Source organism: Armigeres subalbatus, chromosome 3, assembly GCF_024139115.2.
Source record: "Armigeres subalbatus isolate Guangzhou_Male chromosome 3, GZ_Asu_2, whole genome shotgun sequence".
Lineage (NCBI taxonomy): Eukaryota > Metazoa > Arthropoda > Insecta > Diptera > Culicidae > Armigeres > Armigeres subalbatus.
The window spans coordinates 165,824,271-165,836,734 of record NC_085141.1 but is presented as its reverse complement, the minus strand read 5'-3'; the positions used below and the strand labels follow the sequence as shown (position 1 = coordinate 165,836,734).

General features: G+C 39.1%; 1 protein-coding gene across 3 annotated transcripts in view; it reads right to left on the bottom strand.

Annotated features, from left to right (window-relative positions):
* The window catches only part of LOC134226879 (heparan-sulfate 6-O-sulfotransferase 2), an 89,342-nt gene extending 78,510 nt beyond the window's left edge, over positions 1-10,832 (bottom strand). Inside the window, exons 1-2 of one of the 3 annotated variants that reach the window (XM_062707953.1) lie at positions 10,705-10,832; positions 9,581-9,828 (exon numbers count right to left, since the gene is read on the bottom strand). In XM_062707953.1, the coding sequence (XP_062563937.1) occupies positions 9,581-9,784 (204 nt within the window). In that variant the 5' untranslated portion in view covers positions 9,785-9,828; positions 10,705-10,832. Of the gene's footprint in view, positions 1-9,580; positions 10,446-10,635 lie in introns of all 3 variants that reach the window. The other 2 variants (XM_062707951.1, XM_062707952.1) reach the window with 2 other exon arrangements.
* Between the last annotated feature and the right edge of the window lie 1,632 nt (positions 10,833-12,464).

The following is a 12,464-nucleotide window of genomic DNA, read 5'->3' as shown; positions in this document are numbered from 1 at the left end:
ATTGGCCATCAGAAGGAAATAAATCGCCTCTTGGGCCATGGTCGCTTCTCCAAGGAAGGAGAAGGCATCGGTTTGGGCTCCTTTGTCGGTCTTCTCTCTTCCCACCACCCGCCTGATTAACGCATCCTGTTCTTGTCTTGCGATTTGAACAGCCTGGCGAAGCATCCGAAGTAGGGTGTCTAAAAAAACGCTATGTTCGAAAAGTCATGATGCTCAAGCCTTAAATGAAAGATTCTAACATCTGGAGAATTTCTGTAGAACAACCCAAAACTCTGAGTCTGAGGTTCCGACAGAGCGGTTTTAGAAAAAAAACATTTTCACTTATTGTAATATATTGGCTATTTATGCCACATTTTAATCACTTATTCAATCGTTAAATATTTTTTGAATTGTTTGTGGACCATAATGGGTGTACATGGTAATACGATTGAAATATTGCAAAAATATGACCTTTAAAACCATTTAAATATCACAAATGCATTTTTTTTTTCAAACGTGTCCGTAAAATATTTTTTTCTCGACCATTATTCGAAAAGTATTTTTAATAAGGAAAGTTTTCGTGGAAATAGTATTATAACGGGGCTGAGATAATAAAGTTTTAGTAACCCTTAAAAACCATGATTTTTTGCTAATCTATCAAAATTCAACAATATTGTGGTGGTTATTTCAACAATTTTGACGTTTTTGACATCAAATAATAGAATGTGAGTCCAGGGAGAAGTTTTGTGTAACATGAATGCATTGAATTATTTTCAATGATTTCTTAAGTTACATAATTCATGAGGATAATATTTGACCAGTCAAAACTGATTATGGCAGTCTAACAAGCATGCTAAGCTATAGCTATAGGTAGTTTCCATGGATTTTTGGACTGTAGAATTTTGCAGTCATCCATTCCCAGTTGACTTGACGTAACATTGACATACGCCATTTTGCGAACTTCTCATGTAGTTGGGATAAGTAATTCATATTTTCGCTAGATTGAATTAAAGTTTTCAATTCCGTTTAAAACAAATGCATGCTTCTAATCATATTTACATTTGGCTTACATGTTGGTAGTTTACTTCATAATGTATGTTATGGAATATATTAACTTGGTTTAAATTTAATCGGTCCTCGTATTTTGGTTGGAATGACCAGCTGGGTTCACAGTTTTGTTAAATACACAATTTGCTTTTACTAATTGAACGAAGTACAATATCCGAAAAGTGTGAATATATCATAGTTTTGAAAACGCATAACTTTATTTTAAAACCAACCAGTTTCATTGCAAATTTTGTTTTAAAAAAGTTTATTAGTTGATAAAGTAAGTAGTAAGCGAGTAATGGGCAAATCTACTACCGATTTTTTTAAAAATATTTTGCTGGTAACAAAAAACCAACCTTTGGAAAAAGAGTATATGACAAATTAAATAAAAAACTATGAAATATACAGCAAACACTAGTAACTATGGAAACCATTATTGTTCTGCAGTATGCTAAGGTCGCTTTGACTGGTTGAATATATGAAAAAAGGTTTTGATAATATATTATCACAAAAATGGCATAATTTAAACTGACTGCTTTTCAAAACCACATGTGAGAAGTAGAGTATTAGCCTTGGGTTGAACGGACGGATTTATGTGATGTCAAAAACGTCAAAATTGTTGAAATAACCATTAGACAATTGTAGATTAACCAATTTTGTGGTTTTTAATGTTTACTAAAACTTATTTTTTCAATCTGTTTTCTCTAAAACTTTCATTATAAAAAATATGTTTGGAATAATACTTGATAAAGCATGAGAAAAAAATATTTTACGTTTACTAAGCGATGTTCTGCGAAAATCATCGAAATGATGAATTATGATATTTAAATGGTTGTAGGTGTCATATAATTGCATAATACCAAACGAATTACCATGTAAAATACTCATTATGGTCCACAGAAAATTCAAAAAATATTTAACGATTGAAAAATTGATTAAAATGTGGTGAATATAGGCAATATGTGACAACAAATATGAAAAACAGCTTTTTTCAAAAATTGCTCTGTCGGAACATTTAAATTATTTTTTAGAATTTTGGGTTGTTCTACAGAAATGTTCCAAATGCGAAAATCTTTCATATAAGGCTTGAGCACCATGACTTTTCGAACATAGTGTTTTTTGGGACACCTCAATCCGAAGGTTCTGTTTCAGTTCCTTACTGATCAGAAAGAATATTTTAAGCTCTTTTTAGTGAAATGTATTCAACCGTCTAAGACGAGTTTAGTAATTTCCATTTAATTCCACTACGTTTTGTTATCTTTGCAGATACGTATTTCGACCTCAACTGTGAGGCCGTCTTCAGTGTCTCGTACTTGACTCGACTTTAGTTCCTTACTGATGTTCTGCCTTGCGTTCCCGAACTCGATGATATTGCGCATAAGCCCCAAAAATTTCATTCCCACCTTTGGGTTTCCGCGCCGAGCACTCAGCGCCAGACTCGGCGACAAGGAGATAGTCCCTTGTCATAAGACGAGTTAATACAATCCCATTGAATTCCACCACTTAATTGTATCTTGACAGATACGTATTTCGACCTCAAATGTAAGGCCGTCTTCAGTGTCTCGTACTTGACTCGACTTGAAGAAAATGATCACAGCTTACACTATTTATACTATGCGTAGGTATAATAATTTATCTAGGTACTTATCTTACTACGGTGCTTATTTCTACTCGCAGTGCGCAAGAAATAAGCACCGTAACTAAATACAGAAATGGTGGAAATTAAATTGTATTAACTCGTCTTATGACAAGTGAAGACATTCCACTAAAAAGCTCAAAATAATTTTCTTATCAAGGAGATAGTCGTCAAGTTGGTACTCCTGATTTTTTGACAACTGATGTCGATTGGTTGTGTGAGTGCACCGGTGTCAAAAAATAGAGCTTTTAGCTGAAAATTTAATTGTCAAATGCACATTTTGACAGTAATATAGATGTATGAGTGAATAAAATGTGTAAATGCTCTATCGCGGAAGCAGTCGCTGAAGATAAGTGTCAATGATTTCAGTGACGAAACGAAAAGTTTCAATGCAAAAAGCAATATCATCGAGTTGCTCGGCGACCACCCGAATCCCCGCCGAGCGTGCCCAGTACCCAGTCACTGCTGGGCAGACTCCGGTGCTGTTAGTTGCAGCCTCCGTTACTCCACTCTCTGCCTCCCTGGGAGGAGACTTCGCCAAACTCCCCTTGGCAAAGGGGTCTACCACCTCCATGCCGCATCGTCAAAAGAATTATTTTTTTGCTTCACTCATTGTAATTGGGTCCCCCTTGTGGCTGCCGTTGAATCCTACTGGAGTAGTCGCCTTTAATGATCCCATGGTTATCTTTGGAGGGAGGCCATGCCAGGGGTGAACACTTACGTGTTCAGAGCCTACTCCTACTCCAGAGGCTACTCCCACCCAGCAGGCAAAGCTTGGTGACAGGATTGGACAGCGTGCTACACGGTTTTAGGGGATGAAAGAAAGCCTAGCCATTAGCCTGCTCGCCGTTTCAGTGTCACCCGGCTCTACTAAGAGAGTAGAATGTCAGACTGCCAGCCCTCGCTTCCACAATATTACGATATCCAAGACAAGGTCCGTTAACACGTGGCCAGTATGCCATAATCAGGATCTCGCTGACATTGATCCTGATGTGCCAATTGGCACTCCTTGCGCTTTGAGCGGCACACGGTCACTTTGATAGGGCCGGCTTGTGGACACATGCAGCTTTTTGTAGAGCAGTGGTTCTCAACCTGGGGTACATGTACCCCCGGGGGTACCTTCGCTGGCTCCAGGGGGTAAATCGGACAAAAATGCGTAATGGCGGATGTATAACAGTTACAGTAAACATCATTGAAAATATTTCAGTAATTTTTAATTCTAAAACTTTGTATTAAACATGTCGATCAGTAAATCAAAGATTTTTGAATCCTGCCTACCCCATGTATGGGAAAGGCTGTGGGACACGGACAAAAGATCATGAGGACAAAACGTCGAATAAATAAATTTTCAAAATCTTCAATGCAATCTAACAGATTGAAACAAAATGTTAAATAATATTCAATTATATATAATATGTTTCTGAATTAAAATCTACAATATTCGCTGCAAGATGCTTGGAAGCCTCCTTCTAAGTGTCTCAGAAGCATCCTTCCAAGTGTCTCAGATGCCTCCTTCCAAGTGTCTTAGAAGTCTCCTTCCAAGTGTCACAGAAGCCTAGTGTCTTAGAAGCCTCCTTCAAAGTGTCTTAGAAGCCTCCTTCTAAGTGTCTTAGAAGCCTCCTTCCTAGTGTCTCAGAAGTCTCCTCCCAAGTTTCTCAGAAGCCTCCTTACAAGCAGCTCGAAAGCCTCCTTTCAAGAGGCTCGGAAGCCTCTTTTTAAGAAGCTCGGAAGCCTGCGTACAAGAGGCTCGTAAGTCTACTTTCAAGTGGTTCGGAAGCCTCCTTTCAAGAGGCTCGGAATCCTCGCTTCAAGAAGCTCGGAATTCTTCTTTCAAGAGGTTTAGAAGCGGCCTTTCAAGATGCAAAGGAAGCCTCCGTTTAAGTGGCTCGAAAACCGCCTTCAAGAAGCTCGGAAGCCTCTCTACAAGAGGATGAAAAGCTTCTTATCAAGAGGCGCGGAAGCCTACTTTAAAGGGATTCAAAAGCTGAACGGAGCTTCCCTTCAAAGGGCTCGAAATTATTTTTTCAATAGGATTGGAAGCCTACTTTCGAGAGGGGGTACCTCTTACGAAAAAAGTTGAGAACCACTGTTGTAGAGGTTTAACAGAGCCCGCTGACATGCAGGCCCCCTAACTCGCAGAAGCCGTGGGGAGGGGTCGTTAAGCCCTTGGACATACTCGCTGCTGCCCCCTCAGTAACAAACTCTGATGATGACAAAGGGTATATTGTTAGGCGTTGCTCGAATATTGATTCGCTGCATACACGTATTTTGATGCACATATTTGCTGCCGTTATACGCATAATTGTCCCATGTATATAGGGAATCCCAGCAAACATGGGACAAATATGCGTATGACGGCAGAAAATAAACGCAAAAATAAACAAACACGCTGCAATTTTAAATATATGTAAATCAATTTAAAATTTCACGATCGTGTAAAAATATAGCAGATTATTGATTTACAAGCCATGAAAACAAAACTATTAGGGATGGTCGGGTTTCCCATTTTGTTAACCCGAACCCGACCCGTACCCGACAATTTTTGCAGTCTTAAACCCGAGCTGGACCCGAGCTATTTTTTTTGCGAAAAACTCAAACTAGATATTTAATATTTCTCTTTACACCCAAAAAGGTATAGGCCCAAAAAGCGAACAAGCCTTAAAATTACCAGAAACGAATAAAAAAAATCAATACTTTATTCCTTAAACTCGTACCCGACCCAGACCCGAAATATTTTTCGGGTCGGGTTTCGGGTTTGAAAACCCGACCATCTCTAAAAACTATCGCACTTGTATAACAAGTTTGAAAAAAACTGATTCGGACAGGCGGCTTCCACCGAGGGGAGGTTGATAAAACGCTTTGTTCTCGCTCATTTTATGTTGAAGACCATATTTTTTTTTCGCACAGTTGTGTAGAACAAGTTGAAATGCATCATCAGAACCGGTGCCCCCCGCAATTGAGGCTTATTAAAAGAAATTTATCATGGATTGTAACCCCCCGAGTCAGTTCATTATCGTAACAGCTACGGAAAAACATCTCTCACGGTAGCTACCTATCGAAAGTGTATAGGGGAAGGTGGGGAGACTTGATCACCCCATGTTTTATCGAGAACTAAAGTAGTTTTGTTCTAGCGTATTTTTTAGTATAGATCCTCTAGACAAATGACCTTTATGTGGTGAGTTATTTTTTGGATTGACAACCTTTTTTATGTTTTGACCTTCCTAAAGATTTTTTTATTGGCCACGCAAAATTTAAACAACTTTTCATAACAATTACCAAATGCTTTCGATTTTTCACAGCCTAAAGCTATAACTATGCTTAATGATCTGTACTGATGAAAATGTCAACATTCCATCAAAGTTTTAGGATATTTGGATTTGAAGTTATTGCCTCAATATGGGGACACTTGATCCCCCATTAGCCACCCATACGAAAATTTGGCGAAAAAAAAATATAAATCTGTTCTCAGGCTTCTAATTTTTTGTATATTTGACAGATTGAAAGCACGATGGCTGGAAAAAAATATTTATTGCGTAGATATCATAGAAAAAGGATCAAGTCTCCCAAAATTTTCAAATTGCATTTGCTGTAGAGTTCAATAACTAAAATCATTCATAATATTTAAAAAAAAAAAAAAAATATTTAAAAAATCTGAGGGCACCTTCATAATCTTATCAAAGCAAGTTCTTGGAGAGCAGTGTTGTAAAATGTCATTTGCATTCGTTTGTATAATTTTCCCAGAACTTTTTTCAGAAAGTAGTTATCAATTCATCGTCTAAGACGAATTAAGTACTGTCCATTTAATTCCACTAGTTAATTTTCGTTATCTTTGCAGATACGTATTTCGACCACAACTGTGTGGTCGTCTTCAGTGTCTTGTACTTGACTCGACTTGAAGAAAACAATCGCAACTTACACTATTTATACTACGCTAGGTACCTAATCTAATCTTATATGCCTACTTTATTTACCTATACAGTAAATTACTTTATTGTTTAGGTAGAAACTTGAAGAGCCAAGAGCTGCCATTTCCCTTATTCAACAGCGCTGTTTGTACCTGTCGGTGGATTTCCAAACTCTCAGCTACATCGAGTTTCCATGGGGAAGAGACATTTCTTAAGATTTTAATATTTGATGCCGTAATTGGGTGATTTTCCTTATACACATTTTCTGCTACCTTAGATCTAAATTCGTAATGTAATCCCTTATCGTTTTCTCTTTTCGCCTTACTCACTTCCGCCATATGTTCCTTGAACCTTATATCTAATTATATTTTTTTGGCCTACATAGATTTTTTCACATTGGGAACAACTTATCTTATAAACGCCTGCCTTATTCAACATTTCTACTTTATCCTTCGTTGAACCCAATAGAGACTTGAGTTGGTTGCTTCTACTGGAGAATACTAGATCGATGCCGAATTTCCTTAGTCGAGGGCGTAGCTGGTTGGTGATGTGTTTATCATATGGGACCGAAACTCTTTTCAGCGGCTCCTCTATCGGTGTCAGCGTTGTATGTCCATTTCGTCGTAGGGTCCTTTCCTTCTTGTTGATGATCGCTCGTATAGTCCTCTCCTGGTATCCGTACTGGGAAATCCGCTATCACCGTTTTTGTGCGAACTGTTCATGGCGAATCTGGAGAACAACCTACAAGAACAAGGAATACTACCCCAGAAGTGGTGGAGATACGTCGACGACATTTTCAGCATCATCAACCGAAAGGATCTACCCAGGATTTTGGAAGCGATAAACAACGTGCATAAGGACATCAAATTTACCTTCGAAGAGGAAAAAGAAGGTAAACTACCTTTCTTGGATCTACTAGTCATCAGGGAAGCAAATACAACATTGAGCCTCGAAATCTACAGGAAACCCACGAACACCATGAGAGTCATCCCATATACATCGAACCATTCGTACCAACATAAAATGGCAGCATTTCATCACATGATCCACAGGATGCAGACGATACCCCTGAGCGAAGAAGGAAAAACGAAGGAACTACGATACATCTTGGAAACAGCGAAGATCAACGGATACCAGGAGAGGACTATACGAGCGATCATCAACAAGAAGGAAAGGACCCTACGACGAAATGGACATACAACGCTGACACCGATAGAGGAGCCGCTGAAAAGAGTTTCGGTCCCATATGATAAACACATCACCAACCAGCTACGCCCTCGACTAAGGAAATTCGGCATCGATCTAGTATTCTCCAGTAGAAGCAACCAACTCAAGTCTCTATTGGGTTCAACGAAGGATAAAGTAGAAATGTTGAATAAGGCAGGCGTTTATAAGATAAGTTGTTCCCAATGTGAAAAAATCTATGTAGGCCAAACAAAAGATCATTAGATATAAGGTTCAAGGAACATATGGCGGAAGTGAGTAAGGCGAAAAGAGAAAACGATAAGGGATTACATTACGAATTTAGATCTAAGGTAGCAGAACATGTGTATAAGGAAAATCACCCAATTACGGCATCAAATATTAAAATCTTAAGAAATGTCTCTTCCCCATGGAAACTCGATGTAGCTGAGAGTTTGGAAATCCACCGACAGGTACAAACAGCGCTGTTGAATAAGGATCAGGGAAATGGCAGCTCTTGGCTCTTCAAGTTTCTACCTAAACAATAAAGTAATTTACTGTATAGGTAAATAAAGTAGGCATATAAGATTAGATTAGGTACCTAGCGTAGTATAAATAGTGTAAGTTGCGATTGTTTTCTTCAAGTCGAGTCAAGTACAAGACACTGAAGACGACCACACAGTTGTGGTCGAAATACGTATCTGCAAAGATAACGAAAATTAACTAGTGGAATTAAATGGACAGTACTTAATTCGTCTTAGACGGTTTAATACATTCCACTAAAAGAGCTTAATATATTTTTCTATCAATTCATGTTGTATGACGAACTTATAGCGGTTAAATGGGCCTACAACTTTGTCTAACGAGACTTTGCTGTAAATATGTAATCTGGGGCATGGGAGGCAGAATGTCATTCAAATGACATTATGTCAAATGACACGTGACATTTCGGAGAGTTTTCACTCTTCAGCCTCAGATGTTATAGTTAGAGCAATGTACCCTTGGACAAAAATATAGCCCTACTCAAGCGTTATGAGTACATTCAAAATTATAGAATTAATTTGGCTTCCAAAGAAAGTTATGAACAAACTAGTCAAATGACATGCAGATGACATTTTACAAGCCTGTTGGAGAGGGATCAATTTCCCTCGAATATTTTAAAAGTCGATTTTTGACAGCACTCCATAAAATCGATTGTGTATCAATAACAACAATAATTTAAGGACTGTCATACATCAGTAAAGTTAAATACTATATTTCTTAGGGCCAGTTTCTTCACCTCCGCTTAACTCTTAAGCGGTGCTTACCCATACGATTAAACCTGGTTTAAGCACTAAGCGGAGGTGAAGAAATCGCCCCTTAGAGAGTGCCAGTTCTTTAAATCTATGCGATAGTAACGCGCAAGACAAGATGCGAAACAGTGCGCCCATAAGTATTTAAACAGGGTGCAAGCCTGCGCTTCTATTTAACTAGCCGCCGAGTGGGGTTGCCTGAGCTGAATATCCGCCGTGCGTAAATTAATATATAAGCGCGCTTCGGCGTGACTCGACGGAGTCTGATTGGCATGATAACGATTAGAGTGCTTATCGTGAGATGCGTAATATATAAAATATTGAAGAGTGATTTAACCTGTAGCCCAAATTAATAGAGACGTGCAGAAATTACACCACACTTCAAAAAGGTATAGTACTAAAAATATTCATATAAAGAACATAGCGAATCCCTTGGAAATAGCAGCTGACAAATATTTTTTATTCTTAAGCGATGCAATGGTAACTAACACTTCGCAATATCACTACCGCTCAACACATCAATTTCGCGAACGACCTACCTGATCCGGACAGAAGTATCCAAACCCGATGATACCGGCGATGGTCAGAAATAAGCAGATTATCACAATAGGACGGAGCCGCCTGCGGGGCTCCATTTTTTTAATTTCGTACACTCCGCTCGATAGTAGCAATGTCAGATCACTATCTACTTTGACCGAAACACTCTTTTTCATATCCAACGATGGTATCATAACTTTTTTCATTGGAGCTGTGTTCTCTACAATTCGCTGTTGTCACAAAAGAAAAGCTACTCCCGGTTTGAAAAATCACCAACTCCGCATTCCCGGCAGACCAACTACGATATGTGCACTACAGGAAGGTGGATATGTGTATTCTTCTGTTTTGATTATCTCTTTTGTTCTATAGCTGCCACTGGTAGCTACCTACATAATCATTATTCAATCAACGCACTACGCTCTCGCCATCAACGCCTGGAAGTACGGCGCACAGAATTTTCAACTAGTGCCTCGGCGGGCATAGCAACACATAAATCACCAAAATTGGTTTCTTCTGGCATTTCACACTTTCGTATGTAGCCGCGGACGCTTCCTGTGCCGTTTGTGGAATAACTCTACAAATGCGTATCGATTTTCGATCGGATGTGGTTCTTGGAACTTGACAAACACTTGTCCCATTGCTTCAAATACAGAGAGCCCTGTTAGGGAACATCAGATTCCATTTTCCGCAGATGACCTTCGCGTAAGCGCAGTACCGCTCAGTTTATCGAATCGAAGGTTTTCAGATTTTTTGGGTATCACTTTCACTAGACAGTACACTAATCGACCAACTAAACCATCATCGCAAAAGTTTCGCTAAAATTAGAGTGCGATCCCGAAACATCCACTTCCTACTCTTAATGATCTGCTAAATGATGTGAGAAAATTCTTCGATGAATGGTAAAAATAGTTTGTTCTCGTTTTGGAGCAATCTCAATGAAATTCGGCACTGTCTGCACAAGAAGAATAGAACGAATTTCTTCGCATTCGTGAAATGTAAGATCTTTTAGTCCCGAAAGCAATGAATGTATATTTTTGCTGCACTATGCTATCAATACCCGTGAAATAATTTCAATTGGTTTGTCTAAGCACTTATGTCTCTAAAATAATGAAAAGAAAACCACTACTTTTTTCTAATGTTTGTCAATATGTCACCATCGAGTAATAATGCTAAAGCGTAGCCAACGATGCTCTTGCATCATGTTGTGTGTTCTTCAGTACTTATTTTGCACTGAGTTGGGAAGATGTTTTGCCTTTGTGTGAAAGTCTGGCGGCTTGTATCAGCACTGCTACCAGCATCGGTTTGTGAATGTACTTCATTCGCTAACGTTGTATATGTTCCTGTGTTAACATATTTCGTAACGTTTGTCAAAAATTTATTTGACAGCAACACCAACTGTCATAATGGGAATGCAATCATAACGTCATACTGAATGGTAGGTATAACATCCAAAGACATCTAGTGTCTGATAGCTGAAACAGTTTTATTCGGGCATTTCCAAGGGGTGAGCATACACTGAAAACCGAAACTACCCAAAAGTGGGTTGTTTGCACTCAAAACCGTGGTTTGGGCCAATAACCCAAATTTGAGTAAAATGACTTTTCTGGCACTAGGTAGTTTGCCTTGAATCCCATGTAAACAATTTACCCAAAGCTGAGTTTAATTTATCCAAAGCGGACCTTGATCAACCCAAAATAGAGAATATTGAATTTACTCAAATTTGGGTTATTGGGCTGAGCAACCTCGGTGAGGTGATTGCATCTTGCTCTAGTTTTGATAGCAATCATGGGAAAGAAAGGGAAAACTACCCAAATTTGGGTAAATTTTTTCAGCGATATTCTCAATAGTGCGTATATTGAATATTTTGCCGAGCTGCAGCTGCATTTTGCCGTATATTTTGCCGAGCTGCAGAAATAAAAACTGAGTGTGTAGAGATCCCAACGCAGATCATTTGCAAAACGTCGAAAGACTCCGAATTAAATCTTCAAAGGATTACGAAGCAAATCGCCGAACAAGGATGTTATCGATCATTTAGTAATCTGCGTTCAATCATTTAGTAGTTTGTCAATAACTCATCAACGAGAGATTCTAAAGCAAATCCTCCATGGATTTTAAAGGGTATTTTTCACAGATTCCCAAGGGTATTGCTTAACAATATTGGAAAGAATCCAGTAGGAATTCTTCTGGATTACGATTGGAATACTTCGATGAATCCGAAAAGAATTCTTGATTGAAGTGAGAATTCTTCTCGGATTCTGATGAGAATCCTTCTCGGATGCTGATGGGAATCTTTCTCAAAATTCTGAAACAAGCTAATTTTTCTTCCACTCATTTCACTAGGGAGGGGGCTATTTTTTTTCTAGGGAGGGCTAAGCCCCCCCCTAGTCCCCCCTTATTTACGCCAATGATACCGGGGAGGAGAATTTTAAATCAGACTTCCAGACATCAGACTCCGAATGCCAGTACGATCAATCAATCAGTGGTCAATCTGTCACAAGTACCACGAAAGAAGAGCAAACTTCTTATTCCCTGTAAGCATACTTACTTAATTGATGGGCTACAGCTCTTCGATGAACCTACGCCGAATGGAGTATCCTTCTCCACTGGACTCGATCCTGGACCAATCGCTTCCAGTCGCCCTGAACATTGAGCGCCCTCAGGTCCTCTTCAACTGCAAAAGGACATCGTGTACGCTGCCTTCCACGAAGCCTGCGGCCTCTTCTCTACTAAATATTATCTTTACTTAGCGTTCTTCCGGCATATGAACAACGTGACCAGCCCACCGTAGTCTGCCGTGTTGAATAAGCTTAATAATATCCAGCCCTTTACATATACACCTGGTAAAACTCGTGATTCATGCGACGCCGCCAGATACCGTTCTCCTGT